The 27,568-nt window shown below is 41.3% G+C and overlaps 1 protein-coding gene across 4 annotated transcripts; it reads right to left on the bottom strand.

Annotated features, from left to right (window-relative positions):
* LOC112912683 (immunity-related GTPase family M protein-like) lies at positions 1–27,568 on the bottom strand. Of its 4 annotated transcripts, XM_072728843.1 has the most exons (7): positions 27,251–27,466; positions 21,654–21,712; positions 14,386–14,480; positions 5,537–5,576; positions 5,013–5,067; positions 4,656–4,693; positions 1–2,890 (listed from the first exon to the last, which is right to left on the bottom strand). In XM_072728843.1, the coding sequence occupies exon 7, from the start codon at positions 2,867–2,869 to the stop codon at positions 1,676–1,678; it is 1,194 nt and encodes a 397-aa protein (XP_072584944.1). In that variant the 5' UTR covers positions 2,870–2,890; positions 4,656–4,693; positions 5,013–5,067; positions 5,537–5,576; positions 14,386–14,480; positions 21,654–21,712; positions 27,251–27,466; the 3' UTR covers positions 1–1,675. The 4 variants fall into 4 exon arrangements, with proteins under 4 accessions (XP_072584944.1, XP_072584945.1, XP_072584943.1 ...); XM_072728844.1 differs by lacking the exon at positions 14,386–14,480; XM_072728842.1 differs by lacking the exons at positions 5,013–5,067; positions 14,386–14,480.

Below are 27,568 nucleotides of genomic sequence, written 5' to 3'. Positions count from 1 at the left end.
GCCAGTTAAACTGTTTATTACAAGTGATCACAAAATGAAGGCATTAATTCAAAGCACAAAGACTCAGAAGGTTCACCTCCCAGAGAACCCTTTTTTTTTTCTCTTTATGAGAATGGACTCAATGTAAATGACCAGGGAACAGGGAATCCAAGAAGCACCAGCACCACCAAAGTAAAGGATGGATGTGAGTGAGGCTTGTGCTTCAGGCTGGGAAAGCAACTAGTTGAAGTGAGAATAGGGATTAGAGGTTTTCACAGGATACCTTCAGCGAGAAATGATTTTTAGCAGTAATGTCATCGTTACTAAGGACAGTCATCTAGAAAAAGGGAATGGCAGATTATCTTATTTTCGTATGATAAAATCACACTGTGCCACTTCTTCATTCCCTTCTTTCTTTTGTCCAAGTTTTCTTTAATCATCTTCTGCTTTCAGTTCCAAAGATTTAATGGCCAAAATTTTACCCAGTGGTGTAGTTCCAACATGTCCATCAAATTCTGATTAGATTCCTTTCTGTGTGTAATCCTTCTAGGTAAATAAAGTAAGGTCAAGGGGTTGATGGTGGATGATGCAGGAAGGGAGATTTTCTCTTGTGAAGAATCAATGATTCCAAAGTGGGAACCAGATTATGTTACTTTTGGTGTGGAGAGTGAGGTTTCAAATGTCATTGTAAAAAGTCGGTTATAAAAAAAAAACAGTTTAAAAAATATATATATACACAGTATGGGGAAAATCTAGAACTAAGGTCTGAAGTGATTTCCAATAGGGGAATTTCCTTAGTGTCTCTATAGGCTGGGATAATTGTATAAATAGTAAGATCATTAGAAATGGATTATTTTCCTCAATGCTGATGACCAAATTTAGTTTCCTTTGACCAACATAGGAAATAATTTGGCAAAGAACACAACATAGCAGGTAACTTTAAGTTGACAAATATTTATTCATAAGACATATTATCTAACAGGTACTACTTCTTATTACAGGCCCACCATGGGCATGTGCATGTGAAGGGCATGAATTCTTGGAAGGTGTGTGTGGGAGGCAGTGTTACTACTTACAATAGTCAGTTTTGCTTATGCATTCAACAGTTTTCCAATCCCAGTAACTGTGGCCATTGTGTCCATTTCCTGTATCCTTTTCTGTATATAAGTGTTTTGTGCAATTGCTGGGGAAAAGTATTAGGACAGAGCTTTGCAGGATACCAGACTGATCTTGGCTCTCAGCCTTGGATACTTTTCAAAGAATAGCTGAACACATACTCCATCATATTTCCCCAAAAGAAAAATCCCAAAGGATGTTCTCCCCTCTGCATCTGGGCATGTCTTTGTGAGTCCATGGACTGAGAGGTGAGAACTGAAGGGACATGGGGAACCAAGAGGGCTTGGAGAAAGGATGTTCATGTTAAGTGATAAGGGAATGTCAGAATGAAACTGTCACAGAGTAAATTCTTTCACCTTTGAATCCAGCTTGTTTAATAAGTGACAAGAAGTAGAACATATTTTAGCGTTTCCTGGCATGGGTTCAAAATGAACAAGTCAGTTCATTTGCCTTGAGGAACTTAGAACCAATGAAAGTGGAAATAATGAGCTTGACTGAGAATTCAGAAAGGATACAGTGTGAGGAGAGGACCCCAGATGTCCTGACTTCCCTCCAGAAGGAGTCTGATGATGTCAACTCTTCAGATGATGGAGTCTGTCAGGATTTTCTTCACAATGCTTCTGGTGTCCTTGGCAACTATTTCAAGGAAGTGTCTGTGTTTCCACACTCTCAGGTAGTTGATAACAGTATCACCTAAGAAGGGGATATAGCTCAGAATCGAATATAAGTAAGATGCTGTTTTACAATTCATGCAAGATAATGCCCAGTCCCCGGTGAGGACAGTGTGCAGATCCCGAGACTTCATAATGGCCCTGTACTCCTCCATGGGTTTCCCCATACTCTGGGCCATCTGCTGGAGAGACTTATCATCCACACCAAAGAACGAGTGGTAGGCAATCAGACACTGCCCCAGATCATCTTCATCCTGGATGCCCAGGATGTCCTGGAAAGTCTTTGAGCCTATTTGCTCCTGAAAAGAAGTCACTTTGTCATTAATGATCTTTTCACAGGTGTCAGACAGGTTCTCTAGGGGACCACAGTATCTGATATCAGAAATGTCCCTGTTCAAGGTGTCCCTAAGCTCTGGGAAGTCATGCAATAAGGGCTCAAAGCTGGAGACCAGGAATATGATGGGTTCACACACTCCTACTTTCTGGAGAGTTTCCTGGATATTCTCCCGTATATTCTGCAGGACTTGTTCCTCTGGAAGGACACGTGTGCTGAGGTCCCTGTCCAGCTTGGTCCAGACAATGTAGAACCTTTTCCCCTGTCCTTGGATGGCTTTGACAAGCTTCACAAGATTCATGCTGAACTGTTCAGATGCAATGATGATGAAAAGGTCATACTGGCTAAAATGTATCTTCTCCAGATAGTTCTCCAAGCTTTGGGTGCCTGTCCCTGTTCCAGGTAGATCCCATAGTTCCATGTAGGGAAAATGGGAGGAAGAGTAGCAAGTGGGAACCTGGGTGGTCCTTACCACCCCGGTGGGAGCTGAGTCCTTCTCATCATGCCCAATTTCCCGCAGTGCGTTGACGAATGAGGACATGCCATTGCCAGAATCCCCAGTCACTGCAATGCTCACTGGGGAACGGGATACTGTCTCTAGGGTCTCCCTAATTATAGAGACCACCTCTAGCAACTTCCCATCTCCCAATGCCTTTTCAATGTTTGTGGCAGTTGCCTTAGGTAAGACTGTCCATCCCATATTGTATGGAACAATAGAGGTGAAGGATGTAGATAACGGGATGTGAAGGGACTGGTTGGGCTGTGTCATGTCTCTGATCAGTGGAGTGACCTGCAGAAATAGGAAAGGCAGGGGAGTTAGGAAGACCAAGTGCACAGGGTGGCAGAGGATCATCAGATTTGTTATACCAAACTGAGGGTATCAGATCCCAACTCACTGCAACAGCACTTAGATTAGAAACAGAAAGCCTTGGGGCACCTGGCTGGAACAGTTAGTAGAAGGCGAGACTCTTAATCTTGCAGCTGTGAGTTTGAGCCCCATGTTGGGTGTGGAGATTAGTTAAAAATAAAACCTTAAAAAAAAAAAGAAACAGCAAGCCTCTGGAAAACTGTTCAATAGGTTGTCAAAAATTAAACATATTATTCAACCATAGAAAATGAGGAAATTCTATCATTTGTAATGAAATGGATGTACCCTGAAAGTATTGTGCCAAGTAAAATAAATCAGACAGACAGAGACAAATACTGCATGATCTAACTGGTATGTGGAATCTAAAACTAAAATGACATAAATTTATAGAAAAAGAGTCAGGCTCATGGAGAGGCAGATGCAGAGGGTGAGAGGAGGGTGAATTGGAATAAGTGGTCAAAAAGTACAAGGTTTCAGTTATAAGTGAAGTACTGGGGAAGGGGGAGCTAAGATGGTGGCTTTGTAGAAGGACCCTAAGCTGGCCTCCTCCCTCAAGGATCATGGGTGCTGGATCATGGGTGCTGCAGAGAGAAGGCGGTCCTGGTCATGGAGAAAGGCAAGAGAGAAAGGAGAACACTTCCCCAAAGCCATATGCTAGAAAAATGAGAGGGGCTTATTTTCATGAGTTTTTGCAACCAGTGGGACATGAAGACTGGACTTTCAAAAGTTGATAGTCTTCCCTGGGTTAGAGACCTGAGGGCACTGCCCTATTCCTGGAGAGAAGGCAGGCAGACAACCTGGGGTTAGATGGTGTGATCTGAGGAAGGCCTAAGGCATGTGAAGGAGAGATTGTTCACTCTTCTTGGAGTGCATCTATGAGAGGTAGAGTTCACAGAGATGCCTCTAGGGTACCAAAGAGTGAATAGACCCCATTTTCCTTCCTCACCCCTCAGGATAGATGCAGAGCCACTTGCTCAGAGTGGTTTCTCCCTAACACTGGCTGCATAGTCACCTTGCCCCTGCACACTGTCATGATTGCCCATCTCCAACAAATCTGCCTCCATCAGTCCCTGTGAGAAAAGACCCTCCCCAGAAGACCAGCACAGGCTCCTAGCCACAAAACATCCCTAAAGTTTGGAGTTTTAAATGTCAACAGGGTTGGCTGGGATAGAGCCGAGAGTACACTCTGCTGCTCCGGAGAGAAGGCAGACAAACAAACCAGAGACAGACAACATAAAAAAAGAAATCTGAAAAACTCCTGGGACACACGGGGGAGATTATTAGCTCTTCTGAGAGTGTTTCCCTGAGAGCAACAAGCAAGGAGACCCCTCCCTGGGGACAAAAGAGCTGGCTGGTGCCATTCCCATTCCCCACCCCTCAGCAATAATGATCTTCAGCAAATGGCAATAACGATCTTCAAGAGTGCCCACACTGCTTGCCTAACCTACTTACTCTAAGTCTCACACCAACACACTGCTGGTACTGCTGTTCTTGGTCAGTTTTGCCTCAGTACCAGTGCAGTGAGTCTCAGAGCACACAGGGCAAACCTGGATACAAGCAAGAAAGACAGAGCTCTTGGCTGCCTCAGGCTGAAGAAACATTCTGGAATGAGAATACCTAAGACTGGGCATGGGGCAAGATGGCAGAGGAGAAGGGGTCCTCAACTCACCTGGCCCCACCAACTTACCTAGCCTTCATACCATCCTGAACACCTACAAATTCGACCTGAGATTTAAAGAGAGAACAGCTGTAATGCTACAGAGAGAAGGGTTTTCACTTTGAGCAAGGTAGGAAGGTGGAAAAAAATAAAAAAGAATCAAGTGGGGGGGGTGCACCAGGAGGAGCTAGGCTAAAGCTGGCAGTGAGAGCCCCCAGGACAGGAAAGCCCCGCCTGAAGAAGCAGGAACTTTAAAAAATCTGCACCGGATTCTTCCGGGATGCAAAAGCACTTAGCAGGGAAATCGGGCAGAATAGCGGGAGGGGCAGTGAAGCCTCCAGTTTCACGGACTCACTAATAGAGGAAGTGCACCCCGGGAGAGCTCACCACAAACCATGGGCCAATCTCCGTAAAGAGCTGGAGCGCGCACGAGGCAGGGCATCTGGGAAAAGCCGGTTGGTTAGGCAGGTGGCTCCAGACACAGGTGTCTGCATCATGATGCCTTCAGGAGCCTCAGGCCCCAGAGGCATGATTCCAGCAGCACAGGGCCTAGATCCCGGGGCGCCAAGCAGACAAAGCCCACAATCCTGCACTTCCCCCGGGACAGGTGGAGGCGGGGAGGGCACAGGACAGTGAAAACTCTCCTGCCGCTGGGCGCCTTGCAAGCTGTGCGGATCAGCACACCTGCACCAACCTGGGGGCATCTAGGCCAGCATGGACTGGGAGACTACATTAGTTAACTAGTGGGGAGCTGACTCCAGAGCTGGAAATCAGGCCGCCGTCATTGTTGTTTTTCCTCCTCATTTCACCCTGTGCCTGGGAGAGGCAGGGCCACCAGGGAACACAGGCCTCAGGGCTCCGCAGAGCCCTGCACCAGGCAGGGGATAGGGTATCACCCCAGGCACAGATACCTGAGAATCAGCACAGCAGACTCTTCCTCCAGAACACCAGCTGGAAGAACAGGGGAAGAAGAAGTTCTTGACCAAGCAATGCTGGAAAGTTCCAGGGATTTACCATAAATAGAACCAGAGGGTACCCCTCCTTTTTTCTTTCCTTTTTCCACTACAACTCGTTTTTATATCAGACTATAAATTTCCAATGTTTTTCTCTTTTTCCACCTTAACTACAATATTTTACCACCTCCTCATTTTTAAGTTTCTTCCTTTTAGACTTTCATACTTGTACAATTACAGGTCTTAGGTATATTTTCCATGTCTAGATTCTCTTCAAAATACCCAACTTATTTTTGGGAGATATATGAGATGGGTTTTTTTGTTTTCTTTTCTTTCGTGTTTTCCCTGTGTCATTTTGTTCTACAGTGGCAGAAGTTAATACCTTCTAAAACATGACCAGCACGCACCCAGAACCAAGTGGTATACCATGCTGGTTCACTCTGTGAGATTATATTCTCTCTTCATTCCCATTTGCCCCCCCCTTTTATCTCATTTATGTTTTGGTAGTCAATGTTGGGGCTTTCTACGGGTATTTCTGGTATATATCAATTTGGGACTCAGCATATTCTAACATACAGAACTTAATATACTCAGAACCAAGAGATTCACCAACTGGGACCCCTCAGGTGGACTACATTCTCCCTCCACTACAATGTTGTCACCACCACCATCTCCCAACCCCTCCCTTTTTTTCTTCTCCTTTTTTTCCCTCTTTACTTTTTTCTCTTCCTTTTTTCTTTTCATTTTTCTTCCTCTTTGGGATTCTTGGCCTTTTAATTTTTACTACTTTGTTTTAAAATTTTTTTTTCACTTTAGTGGTCCATTTGTTTTATTTCATTATGATCTTTCTTTGCAATTTCTGGTCTCTGACCTCGTCAGTATCATCTAGGGTGAAATTTACTGAGGTCATGGAGGATATTCTTGACTCAGCCCACTCATACAGCCACTGTGCACTACACAAAATGACTAGAAGGAAGAACTCACCACAAAAGAAAGAAGCAGAAACAGTACTCTCTGCCACAGAGTTAGAGAATATGGATTGTAATTAGATGTCAGAAAACCAATTCAGAAGCACAATTACAAAGCTACTGGTGGCTCTAGAAAAAATCATAAAGGATTCAAGAGACCTCATGACTGTAGAATTTAGATCTAATCAGCCCAAAATTTAAAAAACAATTAAATTAGATGCAATCCAAACTGGAGGTCCTAAAAATGAGGGCTAATGAGGTAGAAGAAAGAGTGAGTGACATAGAAGACAAGTTGATATCAAGGAAGGAAGCTGAGGAAAAAAGAGAAAAACAGTTAAAAGACCATGAGGAAAGGTTAAGGAAAATAAATGATAGCCTCAGAAGAAAAAAAATCTACATATAATTGGGGTTCCAGAGAGCGCTGCATGGGAGAGAGGGCCAGAAAGCATATTTCAACAAATCATACTGAGCACCTCCCTAATTTAGAGAAAGAAATAGGCATTCAGATCCACGAAATAGAGAGGTCACCCCCAAAATCAATAAAAACCATTCAATCCCATGACATTTAATAGTGAAACTTGCAAATTCCAAAGATAAAGAGAAAATCCTCAAAGCAGAAAGAGACAAGAGATTCTCAACTCATATAGGGAGAAATATAATATTAACAGAAGATCTCTCCACAGACACCTGGCAGGCCAGAAAGGGCTGGAAGGATATATTCAAGGTACTAAATGAGAAGAATATGCAGCCGCAAATACTACATCCAGAAAGGCTCTCATTCAGAATAGAAGGAGAGATAAAGAGCTTCCAAGATAGGCAGAAACTGAAAGAATATGTGACCACCAAACCAGATCTGCAAGAAATAATATGGGGGACCCTGGAAAAGAAAGAGGAAGCACAAATAGATAATCCACAAAAACAGGGACTGAGTAGTATTACAATGACACTAAATTCATATCTTTCAATAGTTACTCTGAACTTGAATGGGATAAATGATCCCATCAAAAGAAGCAGGGTTTTGGACTGGATAAAAAAAGCAAGACCCATCTATTGGTTGTCTACATTTTAATAATTTTTTATTATTATTATTTATTTATGATAGTCCTACAGAGAGAGAGAGAGAGGCAGAGACACAGGCAGAGGGAGAAGCAGGCTCCATGCACCGGGAGCCCGACGTGGGACTCGATCCCGGGTCTCCAGGATCGCGCCCCGGGCCAAAGGCAGGCGCCAAACCGCTGCGCCACCCAGGGATCCCGGTTGTCTACATTTTAGACCTAAGGACACTACAGCATGAAAATGAAAGGTTGGAGAACCATTTACCATTCAAATGGTCCTCAAAAGAAAGCTAGGGTAGCCATCCTCATATCAGATAAAGTTGATCCCAAAGACTGTAGTAAGAGATGAACAGGGACACTATATCATACTTAAAGGATCTATCCAACAAGAAGACCTAACAATCATGAATATTCATGCCCCTAATGTGGGAGCTGCCAAGTATATCAATTAATAACCAAAGTAAAGACATATTTTAATAATAATACACTAATAGTAGGAGACTTCAACACGGCACTTTCTGCAAATGACAGATCTTCTGAGCACAACATCACCAAGGAAACAAGGGCCTTGAATGATACACTGGACCAGATGGATTTCACAGATATATACAGAACTTTGCATCCAACACAACTGAATACACATTCTTCTCAAGTGCACATGAAACTTTGTTCAGAATAAATGACATAAGGGTCACAAATCAGGTCTCAACTGATACCAGAAGATTGGGATTCTCTCCGTGTATTTTCAGACCACAGTGCTTTGAAAATAGAACTCAATCACAAAAAGAAATTTGGAATATACTCAAACACGTGGAGGTTAAAGAGCATCCCACTGAAAGATGACTCTGTCAACCAGAAAATTAGAGAAGTAAAAGATTCATGGAAACTAATGAAAATTAAGATACAACCATTTAAATCTTTGGGATACAGCAAAAGCAGTCCTAAGAGGGAAATACATCGCAATACAAGCCTCCCTCAACAAAATGGAAAAAAAACCTCAAATACACAAGCTAACCTCGCACCCAAAGGAACTGGAGAAAGAAGAGCAAATAAAACCTACACCACAAGGAGGAAGAGAGTTAATAACGATTCAAGCAGAACTCAATGAAATAGAGACCAGAGGAACAGCAGAACAGATCAACAGAACCAGGAGTTGGTTATTTGAAAGAATTAATAAGATAGATAAACCATTAGCCAGCCTTATTAAAAACAAAAGAGAAAAGACTCAAATTAATAAAAGCATGAATGAGAAAGGAGAGATCACAATTTAACCAAGGAAATACAAATGATTTTAAAAACATATTATGAGCATGCTATATACCAATAAATTAGGCAATCTAGAAGAAATGGATGCATTTCTGGAAAACCACAAATTACCAAAACTGGAACAGGAAGAAGTAGAAAACCTGAACAGGCCGATAACCAGGGAGGAAATTGAAGCAGTCATCAAAAACCTCCCAAGACACAAAAGTCCAGAGCCAGATGGCTTCCCAGGGGAATTCTATCAAACTTTTTAAAAAAGATTTTATTTATTTATTCATGAGAGACACACACACAGAGGCAGAGACACAGGCAGAGGGAGAGGCAGGCTACATGCAGGGAGGGACTCAATCCCGGGTCTCCAGGATCACGGCCTGGGCTGAAGGTGGTGCTAAACCGCTAAAGGACCCAGGCTGCCATCTATCAAACTTTTAAAAAAGAAACAATATTCTACTAAAACTGCCCGAAAGATAAAAGGGGCAGGAATACTTCCAAACCCGTTTTATGAGGCCAGTATCACCTTGATTCCAAAACCAGACAAATTGGTCACCAAAAAGACCAATATCCCTGATGAACACAAGTGCAAAAATTCTCAACAAGATACTAGCCAATAGGATCCAACAGTACTTTAAAAAGATTATTCACTCAAAAAAAAAAAAAAAAAAGATTATTCACCATGACCACGTGGGATTTGTCCCTAGGATGCAAGTGTTGGTTCAACACTCATAAAACAATCAACATGATAGATCACATCAACAAGAGAAGAAAAACAGCCATATGATCCTCTCAACAGATGCAGAGAATGCATCTATTTGACAAAATACAGCATCCATTCCTGATCAAAACTCTTCAGAGTGTAAGGATAAGGAGAACATTCCTCAACATCTTAAACACTATCTATGAAAAGCCTACAGCAAATATCATTCTCAATGGGGAAACACTGAAAGTATTTCCCCTAAGATCTAGAACACGACAGAATGTCCACTCTCTCCACTGCTATTCAACATAGTACTAGAAGTCCTAGATTCAGAAGTCAGACAACAAAAAGAAATAAAAGGCATTCAAATTGGCAAAGAAGTCAAACTCTCCCTCTTCGCCGATGACATGATACTCTATGTAGAAAACCCAAAGGATTCCACCCTGAGATTGCTAGAACCCATACAACAATTCAGCAATATGGTAGGATACAAAATCAATGCCCAGAAGTCAGTGGCATTTCTATACACTAACAATGAGACTGAAGAAAGAGAAATTAAGGAGTCAATCCCATTTACATTTGCATGCAAAAGCATAAGTTACCTAGGAATGAACCTAACCAAAGATATACATGATCTATACCCCCAAAACTACAGAACACTTCTGAAAGAAATTGAGGAAGACACAAAGAGATGGAAAAATATTCCATGCTCATGGATTGGAAGAATAAACATCGTGAAAATGTGTATGCTACCCAGGGCAATTTATGCGTTCAATCTAATCCCTATCAAAATACCATGGACTTTCTTCAGAGAGTTGGAACAAATCATCTTAAAATTTGTGTGGAATCAGAAAAGACCCCAAATATCCAGGGAAATATTGAAAAAGGAAACCAGAGCCAGGGGCATCACAATGTCGGATTTCAAGTTCTACTACAAAGCTGTGATCATCAAGACAGTGTGGTCCTGGCACAAAAGCAGACACATAGATCAATGGAACAGAATAGAGAACCCAGAAATGGACCTCAACTCTATAGTCTACTAATGTTTGACAAACAGGAATTATTCCACTAGAAAAAAAGGATAGTCTCTTCATTAAATGGTGCTGGGAAAATTGGACAGCACAAGAATGAAACTGTACCATTCTCTTGCACCATACACAAAGATAAAGTCAAAATGGATGAAAGATCTAAATGCAAGACAAAAAGCCATGAAAATCCTAGAGGAGAACACAGGCAACACCCTTTTTTGAACTTGTCCACAGTAATTTCTTGCAAGAGACATTTATGAAGGCAAGGGAAACAAAAGCAAAAATGAACTATTGGAGCTTCATCAAGATAAAAAGCTTCTGCACAGCAAAATAAATAGTCAATAAAACTAAAAGAAAACCTACAGAATGGGAGAAGATATTTGCAATAACATATCAGATAAAGGGCTAGTATCCAAGATCTATGAAGAACTTATTAAACTCAACAGCAAAGAAGCAAAGAATCCAATCATAAAATGGGCAAAAGACATGAACAGAAATCTCACAGAGGAAGACATGGACATGGCCAACCTGCACATGAGAAAATGCTCTGCATCACTGGCCATCAGGGAAATACAAATCAAAACCACAATGAGATACCACCTCACACCAGTAAGAATGGGGAAAATTAACAAGATAGGAAACAACAAATGTTGGAGAGGATGTGGAGAAAGGGGAACCCTCTTGCATTGTTGGTGGGTTGTGAACTGGTGCAGCCACTATGGAAAACTGTGTGGAGGTTCCTCAAGGAGCTAAAACTAGAGCCCCCCTACTGCCCCAGCAGTTGCTCTACTGGGGATTTACCCCAAAGATACAGATGCAGTGAAAAGCCGAGACATCTGCACCCCAATGTTTATAGCAGCAATTTCCACAATAGCCAAATGGTGGGCGGAGTCTCGAAGTCCATCAAAAGATGAATTGTTAAAGAAGATGTGGTATATATATATAATGGAATATTATTCAGCCATTAGAAATGACGAATACCCACCATTTGCTTCAACGTGGATAGAACTGGAGGGTTTATGCTGAGTGAAGTAAGTCAATTGGATAAGGACAAACATTATATGGTTTAATTGATATAAGAAATATAAAAATATTAAAAGGAATTAGGGGGGGAAAGGAGAGAAAATGAGTGGGAAAATTCAGAATGGGTGACAGAACATTAGAGACTCCGAACTCTGGGATACGAATAAGGGATAGTGGAAGGGGAGGTTGGCTGGGTATGGGGTGACTGGGTGATGGGCATTGAGGGGGACTTGACAGGATGAGCACTGGGTGTTACAGTATATGTTGGCCAATCAAACTGCAGTAAAAAATATACAAAAAAATAAAGAGAGAATACCTAACACTAGCCCCCCACCCTTGATCTGTGCTCAAAGCCTTCTTTAAAGCCTATCTTGACCAGTTTCCAAAATAGCCTGAGTTCTTATTTTGGGGGGATGTGAAAGTTCCTGAAGGCCTCAGCTGCCACTGTGGCTCTAAGGACACAATCCTTTGGATGAGTTCCAGTCTCACTGACTTGGTTTTATGAAGAGCTTTCTTCAGCCCTTGAGCATGCCCTGTATTCTGGTTGCCTGTAAGTTTGCCCCTAGTATGAGATGGGGAAGACTGGATGTTCTCCTTATCAGCGATTCTTGGGGCCCTGGCCAACCAGAACATAAGAACTAGGCTAGAGCCCTTGAATTCTTTTCCTGGGTTGTCTAAATTCCATCACAACCTCCACAGTACCTGTATCACCTTGACTTCTTGTGTTTTAGATCAATTGAAAAAAAAAAAACTATCTTTTCAAAAGGTGAAAGAAAGTAATATTTAATCCCATGTTACACATGCAGGTCTTGGCACTTACAGTAAATAATTCCCTAGGCTCTGCCTGGTGCCCTTAGTGGCCCGCAGGTATGGGACACATTTCTGTTAGATGAATGAAGCACAACGTACCATTGCATATCCTTCACTTACTGGTTGATGGATAAATTAACTTTTCTTCCTAAATCTGTCATCTGAAATGCTGAAGCCAGGGATCCCTGGGTGGCGCAGCGGTTTGGTGCCTGCCTTCGGCCCAGGGCGCGATCCTGGAGACCCGGGATCGAACCCCACGTCGGGCTCCCGGTGCATGGAGCCTGCTTCTCCTTCTGCCTGTGTCTCTGCCTCTCTCTCTCTCTCTCTCTCTCTCTCTCTGTGTGTGTGTGACTATCATAAATAAATAAAACTTAAAAAAAAAAAGGTAAAAAAAAATGAAATGCTGAAGCCAGCTCCACCACAGCCTTTGGAAAGCAAGGAGGAGCTGGGGAAGGGTATGACCTCCCACCCCCATCCCAAGGTGGCTGTGGGAGGTGAGCACAAAATTACACACTTCCAGACCATTTCTGTGATATATCTGACCCGACCATGGACTTTGTACATGTTTACTCACCTGAGCACCTGTGCTATGCCCTACGGGGGATGGTGACTGAGGCCCTGCAGCACCAGCCACAGCTCCCTGGCCCCCATTACCTGTTCATCTGGTTCCTGTGCCCTGGACCTGGTGCTAGAAAACCCTGCACATGGGACCCTCTCAAGATCTTTTAAAGCAGTACTGTGCCCACGTGACAGTGTCAGGCCAGGCTGGGACAAAGGTAGCTCCATGAGAGTTTGCAGGGTCTTTCAGGAATGGGCAGCGTGCAAGTGTTGGGGTGTGTGTGAGCCTGTAGGACATTGAAGCTCAGATCATTGGCCCAGAAGTTGAGGAGAGGTCATTTGAGATCAGCCCGGGGAGCAAGTGATGCATTCTCACACTTGCATACACCTGAAGAAATATTTTTGCCAACAATTTTCCTACCCTCCATTTTGATCTACTATTTCTAGTCCAATGGATTAATTTTTGGAACTCTTGTTATAATGCGTCAATTAGATTTCATGATCTAAGAAGCAGAATGAAAAACACTCATCAGTGGATTTCCCATGCACGATCCTATATAGCTCATGTCATGCTGAATTATCTTGAGCCATAAGCAGGGATCAGCTTTAGAACAGACTAGAAATCTGAGGCATCAAGAATTTTTGTGAGTTTGAAACCAATGTGACCAAGCTCTGCATTTTCCCCATTTTATCACTATAGGGAAAAGGTGAGGGAAAAAATAAACATATTGATTTATTCTAGGAAAGTATAATAAACATCTGCATCATCAGTGGGCATGAAGCTGAAAAGGACCCAGTCTGGGGAGATGATGTTTGAAAAACCCATCTCACTAATATTAATCTATCTGTAGAGGATGGATTTGGTGTCCAGCAATAGGGACCATTTCTCCAATGCAGATACACATTTGCAACCTGGGTAGAAATAACTGCGAGTCAAAAATGCAAGCATTCAAATGAACTTGACAACTAGCTGTGGATACAGTTGAATGTGCACAAACAACAAACAATAGCCCTTAGTAGTATGGTAAGAAATACCTCTGAAACTCAGACACCCTTGTTCATTGTAGTGACAGAAAGCTCCCAATCAGGGTCTCTGCTGGGCTGCTCCCCAGGAGTGCATGAGAATCACTCTGGGGCTGGTGCCCTGTTTGATTGGTTTTAGTCTATTGTAACTATGCAAATTCTCCTAATTGGACCATTTCAAACTCCAGGACTAGATTTTTCTGCTTGCTAGGCGTATTTATGATGAAAATAGTTTCTTTTTCAGATAAAATTTGAAACCTTACTCTCCACTACCAGAAGTATCATAATCTGATTCTCACCACTGTGGGAATCATCCAGCCCTAACAAGAGCATCCCTCCTTCCCTGCATCATTCCCCGTTAACTCCATCACTTGACTCCATTTACCTGGGAAGATTTCCCCCAATATGCAGTCCAATGTGAATCTGGTGGATGTATCTGAATTGGAGCAATGTGTATTATTTTTCTGCATCTTCAGGCTTCTGCTTAAAGAGGAAGGCTTATCAGAGGTCATCATAAATATTTACTGAGATGGAGAGTAAAGTTAATATTGAATTAAAATAAACTGAAAGAGGAGTAGTGGAGCAGTAAAGAATCATAAGGTTAAATCCTTGCTCCCTTATGCCCTTGCCATGTGGCCTTGGGCAAGTCAGCTGACATTCAATTATCTTAGTTTTCCAATAGTAAATAGTGGTAATAATATTACATCCTAAGGGATCCATCCAGATCTGGGTAATGTGAGAATTTAATGAGTTAAAGCACATAAAGCAGTTAAAATAGGTTCAGTCATGTAATTCTGTAAATGTTTGGTATTATTATCATTCCTTCTCTTCATGGCTAAGAAGGGACACCATAAAGTCACACTGAAAGACAGTTCCACAAAAGGTGAGTGTCCTACTCAGATTGTCCATCCAGTGGAATGAGAAGTCTGCCAGGAGTCCTGCATTCACATGGATGCCTTGCAGGAATAGTTACATCTCATCTTTTCCCAATTGATCTTGTTAAGTTTCTCCTTTGAAAAGGTCAGGAGGCAAAAGACAGTCCGTTATAGAGCACTATCCTGCATTGGGAGATTCCCAGAGAATGAGGGAAGAAGGAGATAATTGAGATGAGCGTCAAAGAGTTTTAGAGATCAAAATGACTGTAGGTGCAGAGTTCATAGAGTAAACACAACCCTAGTCAGCCTCTGCTGGGTGATCATGATGAAGTCATATGAGAGGCCATACCAACTGGAGTATCCCTTAGTTCAGCCAAGAAGAAAGCTAGGTCCCACTGAAGACCAAGTAGGCTGACCACTACAAGGTCCATGGGGTATTAGAGACCACATAGTTTACCATACAGAAAGCTAACTAGAAACCCACTCAGACAAAAGAAGATACATCATCAAATGAGACAAACCAGAAAACAAAGTGATCAGAACCTCTGATAAAAGATCTTCCTCAGTGCCACAGGGAATCCCAGCAGGGGTAAGGCAAAAAGGAATGGAAAACACAATCTTGACCTGCTTGTAGGTCAGTGGTAGGCACATATAAGATGGCCTCCAGAGTATTTCCTATTTTCATGGCTTCATTTATTCCTGTTCCCTAGAATGACGAGAGGAACATGGCATCAAGCATGAAATGTCCAAGGGATGCCTGGGTGGCTCAGCTGTTGAGCATCCACCTTGGAGTCACGGTATGATCCTGGGATCCTGGGATCAAGTCCCGAATTGGGCTCCACACCAGGAGCCTGCTTCTTCCTCTGCCTATGTCTCTGCTTCTCTCTCTCTCTCTCTCTCTCTCTCTCTCTCTGAGTCTCTCATGAATAAATAAAAAAATATTTTTTGAAAAAAAGCAGGAAAGAAAAAAAGGAAACAGAGCCATGTACAGTAGTGAGAGGCAGAGAAAAGTGGGGAGAATGTGAACATTCTCCTGAAGAAGAGCAGGCTACAGTTCTCGCTGAAGGTATCCTGTGAAAACCTCTAATCCCTATTCTCACTTCGACTAGTTGCTTTCCCAGCCTGAAGCACAAGCCTCACTCACATCTGTCCATTACTTTGGTGATGCTGGTGCTTCTTGGATTCCCTGTTCCCTGGTCATTTACATTGAGTCCATTCTCAAACAAAAAGAGAAAAAAAAAAAAGGGTTCTCTGGGAGGTGAACCTTCTGAGTCTTTGTGCTTTGAATTAATGCCTTCATTTTGTGATCACTTGTAATAAACAGTTTAACTGACTATAAGATTCTGGAAATGGCATTATTTTCTCTTAGAACTCTGAAGATCTCCTTCCTTCCAGCATGCCATGTTGCCAGTAAAAAGCCCAACACCAATTTATTTATGAGAGACACACACTAACACACAGGGAGAGGCAGAGACACAGGCAGAGGGAGAAGCAGGCCCCCCCACAAGGCAATGGACGTGGGACTCGATCCCGGATCTCCAGGATCACGCCCTGGGATGAAGGTGGTGCTAAACCGCCGAGCCACCCGGGCTGCCCCTGATTGGCAGTGTTTGAGGAGGACTCCAAAGAGCCAGACCCCCATTCCTTTGTCACTGAAACTTTGAAAATTCTCCTTTTCTTCCTGCCAGCACCATGGCCCGTCCTGGGGAGCTGCTACCTGGATGCATGGGCCCAAGAGGCTCCTGGCCAGCCTCCACCCAATCTCCCACAGAGGCTCTACCATCATCCCTTCATCATCACCACACAACACTGGTTGGAGTCCAGTGTGTGACAGAGCCAGAGTGGCCCACTGAGACCCTGAGTGTGCTCTGAGTCCTGAGGCCCAAGGCTGGGTTCATGTCCAGGCCTTCCCCTGGGAGCACAGTGAGTGCGGATTTCCCTGACTATGGTTCCTTTCACTGATTTGATGTTTCATGGACTATAGAAGATACTTTCTGCCTTTTGCCTTCTTCCAACTTGAGAAGATCAAAAAGGTGACAACCCAAAAGACGTGCTATCACTTCACATTGAGTGCCATTTTCATATTTAAACATTCAGTGAATAGTCCCATGAAGTCAGTGATAAGAAAATGACTATGCTATCTGAGAAGGAATTTAAATGACTCAAGAAGCACACAAAAGCAAATGCTGACACTATGGTTCTAGTATCATCAATCGGAGACTAGGAAATTCAGGCTGTCTGGTTGCAAGATGGGTGGAACTTCCTTTGCCACCACTATATTTGCATTCATTTCATAATCCAGCATGTGACTGTAACCCTCAGCATCCCCTTATTAGGGAAGATGGTGCCAATGGACGTGTTTCATGCCCTCGTTATTCTCAGAGGCCAGTGGGAAGAAGCAGACAGTAGAAATGTAGGCAAAAGATTTAGAATGAGGTTACCCAAAGCAAGCTCTGCTGTGCAGGGAAGGAACGTGTCTCTCAAGTAGAGGCTGTCCCAGTACTAATAGAAGGTACGCTGTAGGGAATATGGTCAATGAGACTGTAGGAGTGGTATATGGTGTACACTTGTGGTGAGCAAAACAGAATATACAGAATTGTGGATTCCTTTTGTTGTACACCTGAAACTATTGCAACATTGTGTTTCCACAATACTTCAATGAAAGAATTAAAGAGTATCCCGGGAGTTCTAATTAAAGAGATTCCTAGTTAATGAGGGATAGCCTGACTGTGGAGGAGATATGGGAGTTCAGATGTAGCTTATCTCCTTCCATTTCCTCCCAGTGATCAATCCACCAATTAATGCAGAATCTAGAGGCCTCCTGGATACCCCAAGAGCAGCTGCCTCTTACTCTCTTTCCTCTAGCACCAGACTCTGGCTCAGTTCCTCCACTGACCAGGACAGTTACATTACCCTGGACCTCATTCCTCGGGCATAAAATAAACGATTAGAGGATTGTGGTATTTGACACTCCGACTCCTCCTGCATCAGTGATCTTTGTGTGTTTGTTTGTTTTCTGTGACTTCTGGAAGCACAAGAGGACAGTTTCCCTGCTCACCTAGGTATAGACTTGCACACCTGCTGACAGCAGGCTGGACTCAGTCAAGGGCTTCAGCTGCCCTTAGGGACGTGACCCTTTACAGTTGTTCTATACACATCCCCAAGGACTGACATGAGATGTCCTCTCAAGTCTCTGAGGCCAGAGGCCTGCTTCAGGCAGAGCAGCCTCCTTCCTGAGGTCAGCTCTAAGGGGGCATGGAGTGATGACAACTGCCCCCTTTCCATTCCAAGCAGAACCAAGACCCACAGTTCCTTCCCTCATTCCTCAGATAGCTTCAGAAATGCTTGCATGCCTGAATAGACCTACTGCTAGTACTAGCTAGTTTCACTCTTGCAAAGGGGTTCACCTCAGCCTGAACTCCAGTCACCGGCACTGGTGCTTTTGTCAGTATTATTTCTATTGCCAGAGCTCTGTGTGCTCAGGCTGCCATAACAAAGTCCCACAGTCTGGGTGGCTTCAACAACAGAAGATTTTCTCAGCTCTGGGGCCAGGAGTCCTCGATCAAGGTGTCTTCAGGGTGGTTTCTGAGGCCTCTCTCCTGGGTTTACAGAGAGCCACCTTCTCCCTCTGTTCACATGGCCTTTCCCCTGTGTGCCTGCTTGTCTGTGTCCCACTTTCCTCTGCTCATAAGGAGTCATATTGGATTAGGGCCCATCCTAAAAGTCTCATTTTAAGCTCATTGCCTCTTTGAAGACTTGTCTTCATATATATTTACTTTGTAAGTATTGGGGATTAGGATTTATCAAAGGAATTAGGGCAGGAGCAGGGACACAATTCAGCTCAGAATAGCCTTCGGGTAACTCCAGTGGCCTGGGACACAGAGGAAAAAATGGGGCTGCCTCCTTGTCACCTTAGGGTTTTGCTTTCTTAGGTCAACTGAATGCTTTGACATTCATTCACCTGCTTCCCAGCTTCCCTCATCGTCTTTTTGTTGTCTTCTCCCCTGGAGTATCTGTGTGTGTGTGTGTGTGTGTGTGTGTGTGTGTGTCACTATTTATTTGGAATAGCTTTGTATGCACCTGTAGGAAAGGCCAGACAAGGATCACAGTCTTTAATTAAATCCCCTAACAGTGATGGCAGTAACACAGACTGCAAGGCTGTTGCAACTCAGAGATATCAGAGGCAAATGAGGGAGTAGGCAAAAAACTTCTCATTGGTGTTAGAGAGATAAGAAATTACTCATCCCTACCCTGAAATCATTGCCTGGCACATAGTATCCTCTCAGTAAATAGCAGCTGGTTGACAATAGTGTCCACAAAACTTAGAGGCTATACATAGCAATCATTCAGAGAACAACAACAAAAAAAAAATCTTGGAAAAATAAAATGTGAGAATTGGTGGGAAAAACAGTACAAACTTTGGAAAATAAGGGAACTCCCTAGAATAAATATAAAGCTTAAAAAATATGACATTTCCCAGGCCTGCCAGGCAGGTCCAGGTTGAGCTTTCATAACATCCTCTTTGTGAATAATATCACACTTATGGGACAATCTCTTCCTTTCACTCTAGGGCCACAAAGTATGGTTTCCCTACACCATTCTGAGCTCTAGCCCACTCCTCTTTTTTTCCAATGAAGATGTTTGGGGGAGCAACAGCTGTTGGTTCTCATTCTCTATTGAAGGACTTTTGATTCTAAGGCCTTGAGTTCATGGGACTTAGTGTCTCTCTTTTTTCTCCTTAACCTGGACCAGTAGGAGGAAGTCCTTGAACCTCAGAGGACTCTTCCAGTTATAAACTGGTAGTGGATAGTAACTTTCTAATCTTCACATGACCTTACCATCTACAGCCTACTTAGTATCTACAATTACTTAAATAACCTATTTCTGCAAAACAAACTACTCAAAACTTGGTTAAAACAAGGAACAGGCCACTACATCCTATAATTCTGTGGGTCAGTAACTCAAACAGGGCTGAGCTGCTCCAGGCAGCATCAATGGCAGTCAGTGCATGATGTTTAGTTGCAAATACCTGGTATAGAAGGTCCAGGATCGCTTCACTCATGTTTATGGGGCCCAGGCTGGCATGGCTGGAAGGCAAACTCTGCCATCACTGCCAGCTGAGATACCTATTTGTGGCCTCTCCAAAACCTCTCACGTGGCAGAGCACAGCTCTCAGAAACACGACGTGGGTGATCCATATGGAAGCTGCAAGGCTTTCACCCCCAACCTCAGAATTCCCAGAATATCACTGATAACACAAGTCACTATAATAAGGCCAGTTTCAAGGTAATGAAGGAGAGTATGCGAGAAGCCATATCAATTCAACTGAAATTTGGATAGGGTAGTGTTTTTGCTCCCCCTGGGAGATCCTAATAGGGTAGATAGGGTCTGATGCAGCTAATAAATTTTGCTATTTTGGAAATTAAAAATATATTCCACAGTCTTACAATGCAGACATCAAGACATATCTGATTACAGAAGAAAATTATTTATATACTGTGTTTTTAAATATATATGCTATAAATACATTTCTGATTTTTCATTGTACAGCTCAAAGCTCAGGCTAAGATTTAAGGAATTTTCTGATTACAGAATTTATATAGCAGTGATTACAATAAGCTTAGGAGGTCACTCAATGGTCTTAACACAAAGCTTGGAAGAAAATGAAATTTTCTATCACGCACCAATTATTACTTCCATTAAACTATTAAAAATTATCCAAAACTTGAATTAATGCAAAAACATAATTACATGTGCTTTCACTGTCCCGGTAGAGTCATCCAACTTGTGAACATCACTTTGCACAGTTAATTAGGGACTTGACATTTAATGATTCAGTGAAATTGATAAAGGATGATAAAAACTGATAGGGAGGGGCACCTGGTTGGCTCAATCAGTTAAATGTCTGCTTTCAGGTCAGGTCATGATCTCAGGGTCCTGGGATGAAGCCCTGCTAGGCAGGGAGCCTGCTTCTCTCTCTTCCTAGCCCCCTTATGCTCTCTCTCACTACCTCTTTCTCAAATAAATAAATAAAATATTTTTAAAATACTGATAGGGAATTAATTCACTTTACATCCAATGAAAATCCCTAATTCCTGATTTCAAATTCTATTACAAAACTGTAGTAATCAAAACAGTATGGTAGTGACACAAAAATAGATACACAGATCAGTAGAACAGAATAGAAAGCCCAGAAACAAACACACAATTATATGGTCAATTAGTATTCTAAAAGCAGGAAAGAATATCCAATGGAAAAAAGGCAGCCTCGTCAACAAATGCTATTCAGAAAACTGGACAGCAACATGCAGAAGAATGAATGTGGACCACTTTCTTATGCCATACACAAAAATAAACTAAAAATGCATTAAGGACCTAAGTGTGCAATGTTAAACCATAAAACCTGTAAAAGAAAACATAGGCAGTAATGTCTGACATCAGCCATAACAATATCATTACATATACAACTTCTGAGGTAAAAGGAAAAAAAAAAAAAAAGCAAAAATAAAATATTGGGACTTCATCCAAATAAAAAGCTTCTCACAGCAAAGGAAACAATCAACAAAACTAAAAGACAACCTACTAAATGGGAAATGATACTAGAAAATGATATTTCCAATAAAAGGTTAGTATCCAAAATACATAAAGAACTTATAAAACTCAACACTCCAAAAACAAACAATCAATTCATGAATGGGCAGAAGATATGAATTGATATTTCTCCAGGAAGACATACAGTGCCCAACAGATACATGAAAATATATTCATTATCACTTACCAGCAGGGAAATGCAAATGAAAATCACAATGAGTTATCTCCTCACAGCTGACAGAATGGCTACAATAAAAAACACAAGAAACAACAGGTATTGGTGAAGATGTGGAGAAAAAAGCACTGTTAGTGGGAATGCAAACTGGTGCAGCCACTGTAGAAAACAGTATGGAGTTTCCTCAAAAAGTTAAAAGTAGAACTACCCTACAATCCAGTAATTTGACTACTGGGTGTTTACCCAAAGAAATACACAAAGATTAATTTAAAAAGATATGTGTCCACCTATGTTTACAGCAGTATTATTCACAACAGCCAAATTATGGAAACAGCCCAAATGTCTGTTGATAGATGAAGGAGTAAAGAAGATATGTATATGTATATGTATATGTATATGTATATGTATATATGCTAGAAGAAATATATATGTATATATATGTATGTATATATATGTATATGTATATATATGTATATATATTCTTTAAAAATAACAAAATCTTGCTATTTGCTATGATATGGATAGAACTGAGACTATAATGTTAAGGGAAATAAGTCAGTTAGTGATAGACAAATATATGATTTCACTCATATGTGGAATTTTAGAAACAAAACAAATTAACAAAGGGAATAAAAAAGAGAAATAAAACAAGGAACCGACTCTTAACTATAGAGAACATCTAATGGATATACCAGAGGGGAGGTGGGTCAGGAAAAGGTGAAATAGGTGAAGGGGATTAAGAGTACTTCATTCCCTTATCATGATGAGCCCTGAGTAATTAAGAAGTGTTAAATCATATCATACACCTGAAACTAATATAACACTGTATGTTAACTGTACTGGAGTTAAAATAAAAAACAGTAAAAATTAATAAAATAAAAATAAAAAGTAGCTTGGGAGAATAATTGAATTTGACTCATTTTATGAGTAATCTAAACACAATTTTTAAAAACTATTAAATTAAATATATGTAAATTAAATTTTTAAAAATTTGAGGTTAATTTGAAATTATTTCCAAAAGCCTTTTAATAAACTAAAACTTGAAAGTTTCACTGAATTAGAATCAGTAGTGATTTAAGTTAAATTCAGTAAATATTTAGATCATTTACAAATAAAATTAAATAATGAAATATTAATTGCTAATCATGTTTACCTAATTTTGGCTTATTCCTGAGAAACTAAAGATAAATGCAGGTCTGTTGGCAAACTTTCTTGGTATGCTATATTGACAGTTGTACTATAAAAAGACATGTTTCTAGAAGTTATGACGTGTATTTGTAAACTTGCCAATCTAAAGAACACTAATCTAACAGAGAGTTAACTCTTGCTTACTACTTAATTTTCCCTAGAAATTAAAGTTTCTAAGGGTTAGGAACTCTAGTTAATGTATGTGGTCAAAGCAACTAAAAATAGAAAAAAGAAACATCTTTGAATGAAAGTAAAGTTGGGCATGTGTTTTTGGTTAAAAAAAAAAAATGAAATTGGGACACCTGGCTTTTAGTCCAAAGAGACTGAGACTCTTGATCTCTCAGGGTCATGAGTTTAAGCCCCATGTTGGGTATGGAGCCTACTTTAAAAACAAAAACAAAAAAAAAAAACAAAAAGCGTTGCTTTTTGTTAAAAAATATACATGACCCAGAGATGTACTTTTTTCTTTAGGCAAAAGAAAGTTGTACAAAAATTGTGAAAAAGGAATCCTTAGAAAGGAATTTTATTTATGATCAGGACTGACTAACATTTGAATGAATACATTTAATGCAAATATAAACTGGTGCAAAATAGAATCTCATTTCCTATTTGTTAAAAGGACAAATTTTGTTTGTCTGCTTTTCTAACATTTGATCTACTTTTAGTAACAGGTGGTAAAATTTCTCTTACCATTTAAGTGATCTTCCTAGAAAACAAAAATCCTGGGACTCCTGGGTGGTTGAGCAATGGAGCGTCTGTCTTTGGCTCAGGGTGTGATCCCAGAGTTCTGGGATCGAGTCCCACATCAGGCTCCCTGCAAGGCACTCACTTCTCCCTCTCCTTATGTCTCTGCATCTCTCTCTGTGTCTCTCATGAATAAACAAATAAAATCTTTTTTAAAAAAGAAAACAAAAATCCTGTCTTTTATGTTGTATTTGTATAGGTATGTAAGTGTTCCAGGAATTATGTGAAATTCTTGGAAATTTGATATATCCTAGTATAATGTTATCACTTGTAATTACTCTCCTACCTTCTGCAATTGCTGTCATCAAAACTGAGGCTCACACTGAAAGAACTACCCCAGAATATCAGGAAAATGCTCCAGCTGACATTCACGCAAAAGCAGCCCCCAAAAGAATCTATAAAGATTGTGGCACATGTGGATAATATCCATTCCACTACTGCAAAACGGATTCCTCATTGCGAGATATTTGTCATTCTGGTGTCAGGGTAACAGGGCAACACTGCTTCTGACCCAGAGAAAAAAAGATGGGTAACCAATGGCTGTAAGTTGAACAAACAGGCACTTAGGAAATATAAGACAGCTACTTAATTCTTCTTGTCTCCCTGTCAAACCCCATTTTTTTCCAACCCATCACCCATGTTAGTTCATTTAAGATAATTAAAACTATGACTAGACATTTGAGAGGAGATTTGTATAAAATTGTGAAAACAGTCTACCAGCAATTTCTGACTTGTCAGGCTCATTATCCTGAAAAAATTACTTTAACCCCCAGAGGCCTCACCCTGCCTCTTTTTGGGACTTTTGAATACCCACTCCTCGTCTTTATTCAATTGCCACCAGGTATGTGTTATCAATATCTTCTATTTATATATGTGTGGTTCCCAATTAGTTGAAGCTTTCTCCTGCTGAAAGGCTGATACCCTCATGGTGGCAAAGGAATTGTTAAATTGTGTTTCCCACGAAGCTTATATATACCTTTCACAATCTTCAGTAAATTGACAGCGGTTTCATTGAACAAATCTTACGAGCCTAAACAAACACCTTGCAAACTTCTTGGAAGTTTGGCCCTATCACCTTCAATCATCAGGCAAGCTTGAGAGATCTAATGCGACTCTTAAACTTATATTTTTTAAACTAGCCAAAAACACATGACTTCCCTGCCCCTAAGGTATTGCCTTTGGACTTGTTGAATGTTTGCATTACTCTCTTTGGGTAATGTAAACTCACTTCACACAACATAGTCACTGGAAGACTAATGTCAGTGATATACAACTTTCTGCTGATCCCTTGTTGTCTCGTGCTAGCATGACCAACTATAGCAAAGTCTCTAATGTTTTTCACTGAAGCCTGTCATCAACAGGTTAAAGAACTCTTCCCAGATTCCAATTCAAAGGATCCTGTTTGTCATAGTCAAGAGCCTGGTGACTCCATATTCTGGAACTGTCATCAGAAGAACACAGCATTTGAACCCCATTGACGAGGATCTTACCAAGTGCTGCCAACCCCTGGCATTGTTACAAAACTAGAAGGTATTGAGTCTTGGGTACTCATCTCACAGCTAAAGAAGGCTTTACCTGACATCTGGTCCTGTACAGATGCTAGAGACTTCTAAATCAAATTGATGCAGAAGATAAGTAACTTGACATTGAGGCAGACTGCTTTCACCAAAGACAACAGATAAAGTCTTCATAATTTAACCAATGTGAAACCCTTTCTCCTTTTCTTTTCCTATACTCTGGGATAGTCCCGGAAATATAATGCCTTCAGCTGTACATCTGAACCCATTGCTCAGAAAAAGGAGTCAAACTCCAGAATTTAAAAGAACCTTTTATTTTAGGCTAAGAGAAAATCTAATCTTGTCCCTAACATTTCTTAAGCAAATTAAGAGATCTCACTGGTTGAATCCCCTTCATTTACATACATGAATGAAAATAGACCAACCGTGGTACATTCAGGATTCAGAATTTGCTTCCCTTGCAGAGCCACTACTTCCCCAGTTAAGAGTAAATGTACATGACTGTTTAATCCAGAACCTTTCGTAACTCCTAAAAGGTATTGCAGAATCCATTCCTAAAACAATAGATGCCCAACAATGCTTAGTCTCTGGCCAAAGATTGTCTTGACAATAAAACAGGCTCTGATTATCTTTTTAGCTTAGCAAGAGCTGTCTATACTGTGACCAACCTTACCAGGTGCATCCAGATTAACACTTCGGGGGGAAGTTGAAATACGACTACATAAAATCACTGAGCAAGCCACTTAGTTTAAAAAGAGGACTCCTGGGATCCCTGGGTGGCGCAGCGGTTTGGCGCCTGCCTTTGGCCCAGGGCGCGATCCTGGAGACCCGGGATCGATTCCCACATCAGGCTCCCGGTGCATGGAGCCTGCTTCTCCCTCTGCCTGTGTCTCTGCCTCTCTCTCTTTCTCTCTGTATGACTATCATAAATAAATAAAATTTAAAAAAAAAAAAAAAAAAAAGAGGACTCCTTCAATGGGGTCTTTCTTTGACTTATTTGATTTTGAGGACTTGAGTCTTGGGAATCATGGCTCCAAAGTGCACTCTAATCATTGATAATTATCCTGTTTATAAAAATCATAATAATCCACTAGGTGCATTGCATGCTCTTAAAAGTTTTAAATGTGTTTTCACAGATGCTAACCATCAAGTAATTAGTCTCCCTGAGACTGGAACATCATAAAAAGAATGTAGAGGATGGCTGATACCCAAGTTGTGAACCCGAAGTCATCAGCTGTGAATATCGGAGAGATTAAGCAAAAACATTATGGAATGTGAATACCATGCAAATGATAAAAAAAAAAAAAAAAAGCTGTGAGAACCATTGAAGAGTAGCTGAAAGTGGCATCAGTATCCTATGTTTTAATCACATCTCTGAGTTAAGCTGAGAGTCTGATCAAAGTAGGGGAATTGTGAAAAAGAAGGACCACGGGGCCACAGGGTCACAGGGCCTTAGGAGCCACTTAAGTTAAGGCCTCGACTCAGTAAACTGAGACCTAATACCTAATCTAACTACAGATTCACTCCTCCAGGAATGTACACTTTAATCAGCCAATGTAAGAATTGCCTAATCAGCACTAGATTTGCAGATAGACCCATTTCCTTCTCTTTAGGAGAGTGATCTTGAGTAAAACAATGCACCCTGTTCTAATGATATTTCTTTCTCTCTTCTTCTCTACCTTAAAAACGTTTCATTTCCTATAGAACAATGAAGCACTTTTCTGTTTGCTATATAGGATGTTTTCTAATTCATGAACCATTAAATTCAAAAAATCAGTCCTTTAAAATCTTTAGTTGAATTTTGTTTTTTAACACATAATATATACATTGTCTCCACAGGGAAAGGTATTTAGGCATGAGATGTAGGATGTCTGATGGCAGAAGCTCTTGGAGAAAAGCCCCTATGCACTGAGAGCCCTGACATTCACATGATCCTTCTGCAGTTCACAGGAGTAAAGCCTGTTCTCGAACTGCTCTCTGAAAATATCTCATTAGTTAAATTTTCTAACTGGCTTACAGTCACCCACCGGACATCCTGCCCTCAGCCTCTCAAGTGCACAACACCAAAAATCAAGCATTGGGGCCCTTCCACCCTTCCACCTACAGATCTATAATATTATGTTTATATCTGTACTCTATCCAAAGTGATTTCTTGCTTACCAGCTCCTGAAAGAAAAGGTACTTCTGGTGTCAGAGTTGAGCTCTGAATGTGTCCCCTGGCAGGGCAGAAAATGCAGAGCCTGAATGAAGTGCTCCCTGCAGCCCAGGGCAGAAACACTCTTCTGCACAGACTGGCCTCGCACTGGAACAGGTCCTGTGTGCTGGTGTGGTCACTCTGCAGAGATTAAAGACACTTGAAATGTCTAAACTGTGTGTGAGGAGCTGGCAGGACTTAAAGCATTCCTGGCCTCTGCTCCACCCTCACAGGAATCTAGCCAATAAAGGAGCAGTCATCACATTGCAGAGCTCTGAATATCT

Source organism: Vulpes vulpes, chromosome 12 (genome assembly GCF_048418805.1).
Source record: "Vulpes vulpes isolate BD-2025 chromosome 12, VulVul3, whole genome shotgun sequence".
NCBI lineage: Eukaryota > Metazoa > Chordata > Mammalia > Carnivora > Canidae > Vulpes > Vulpes vulpes.
Note: the sequence above shows the minus strand (reverse complement) of the source record. Positions and strands in the feature narration are given on the sequence as shown.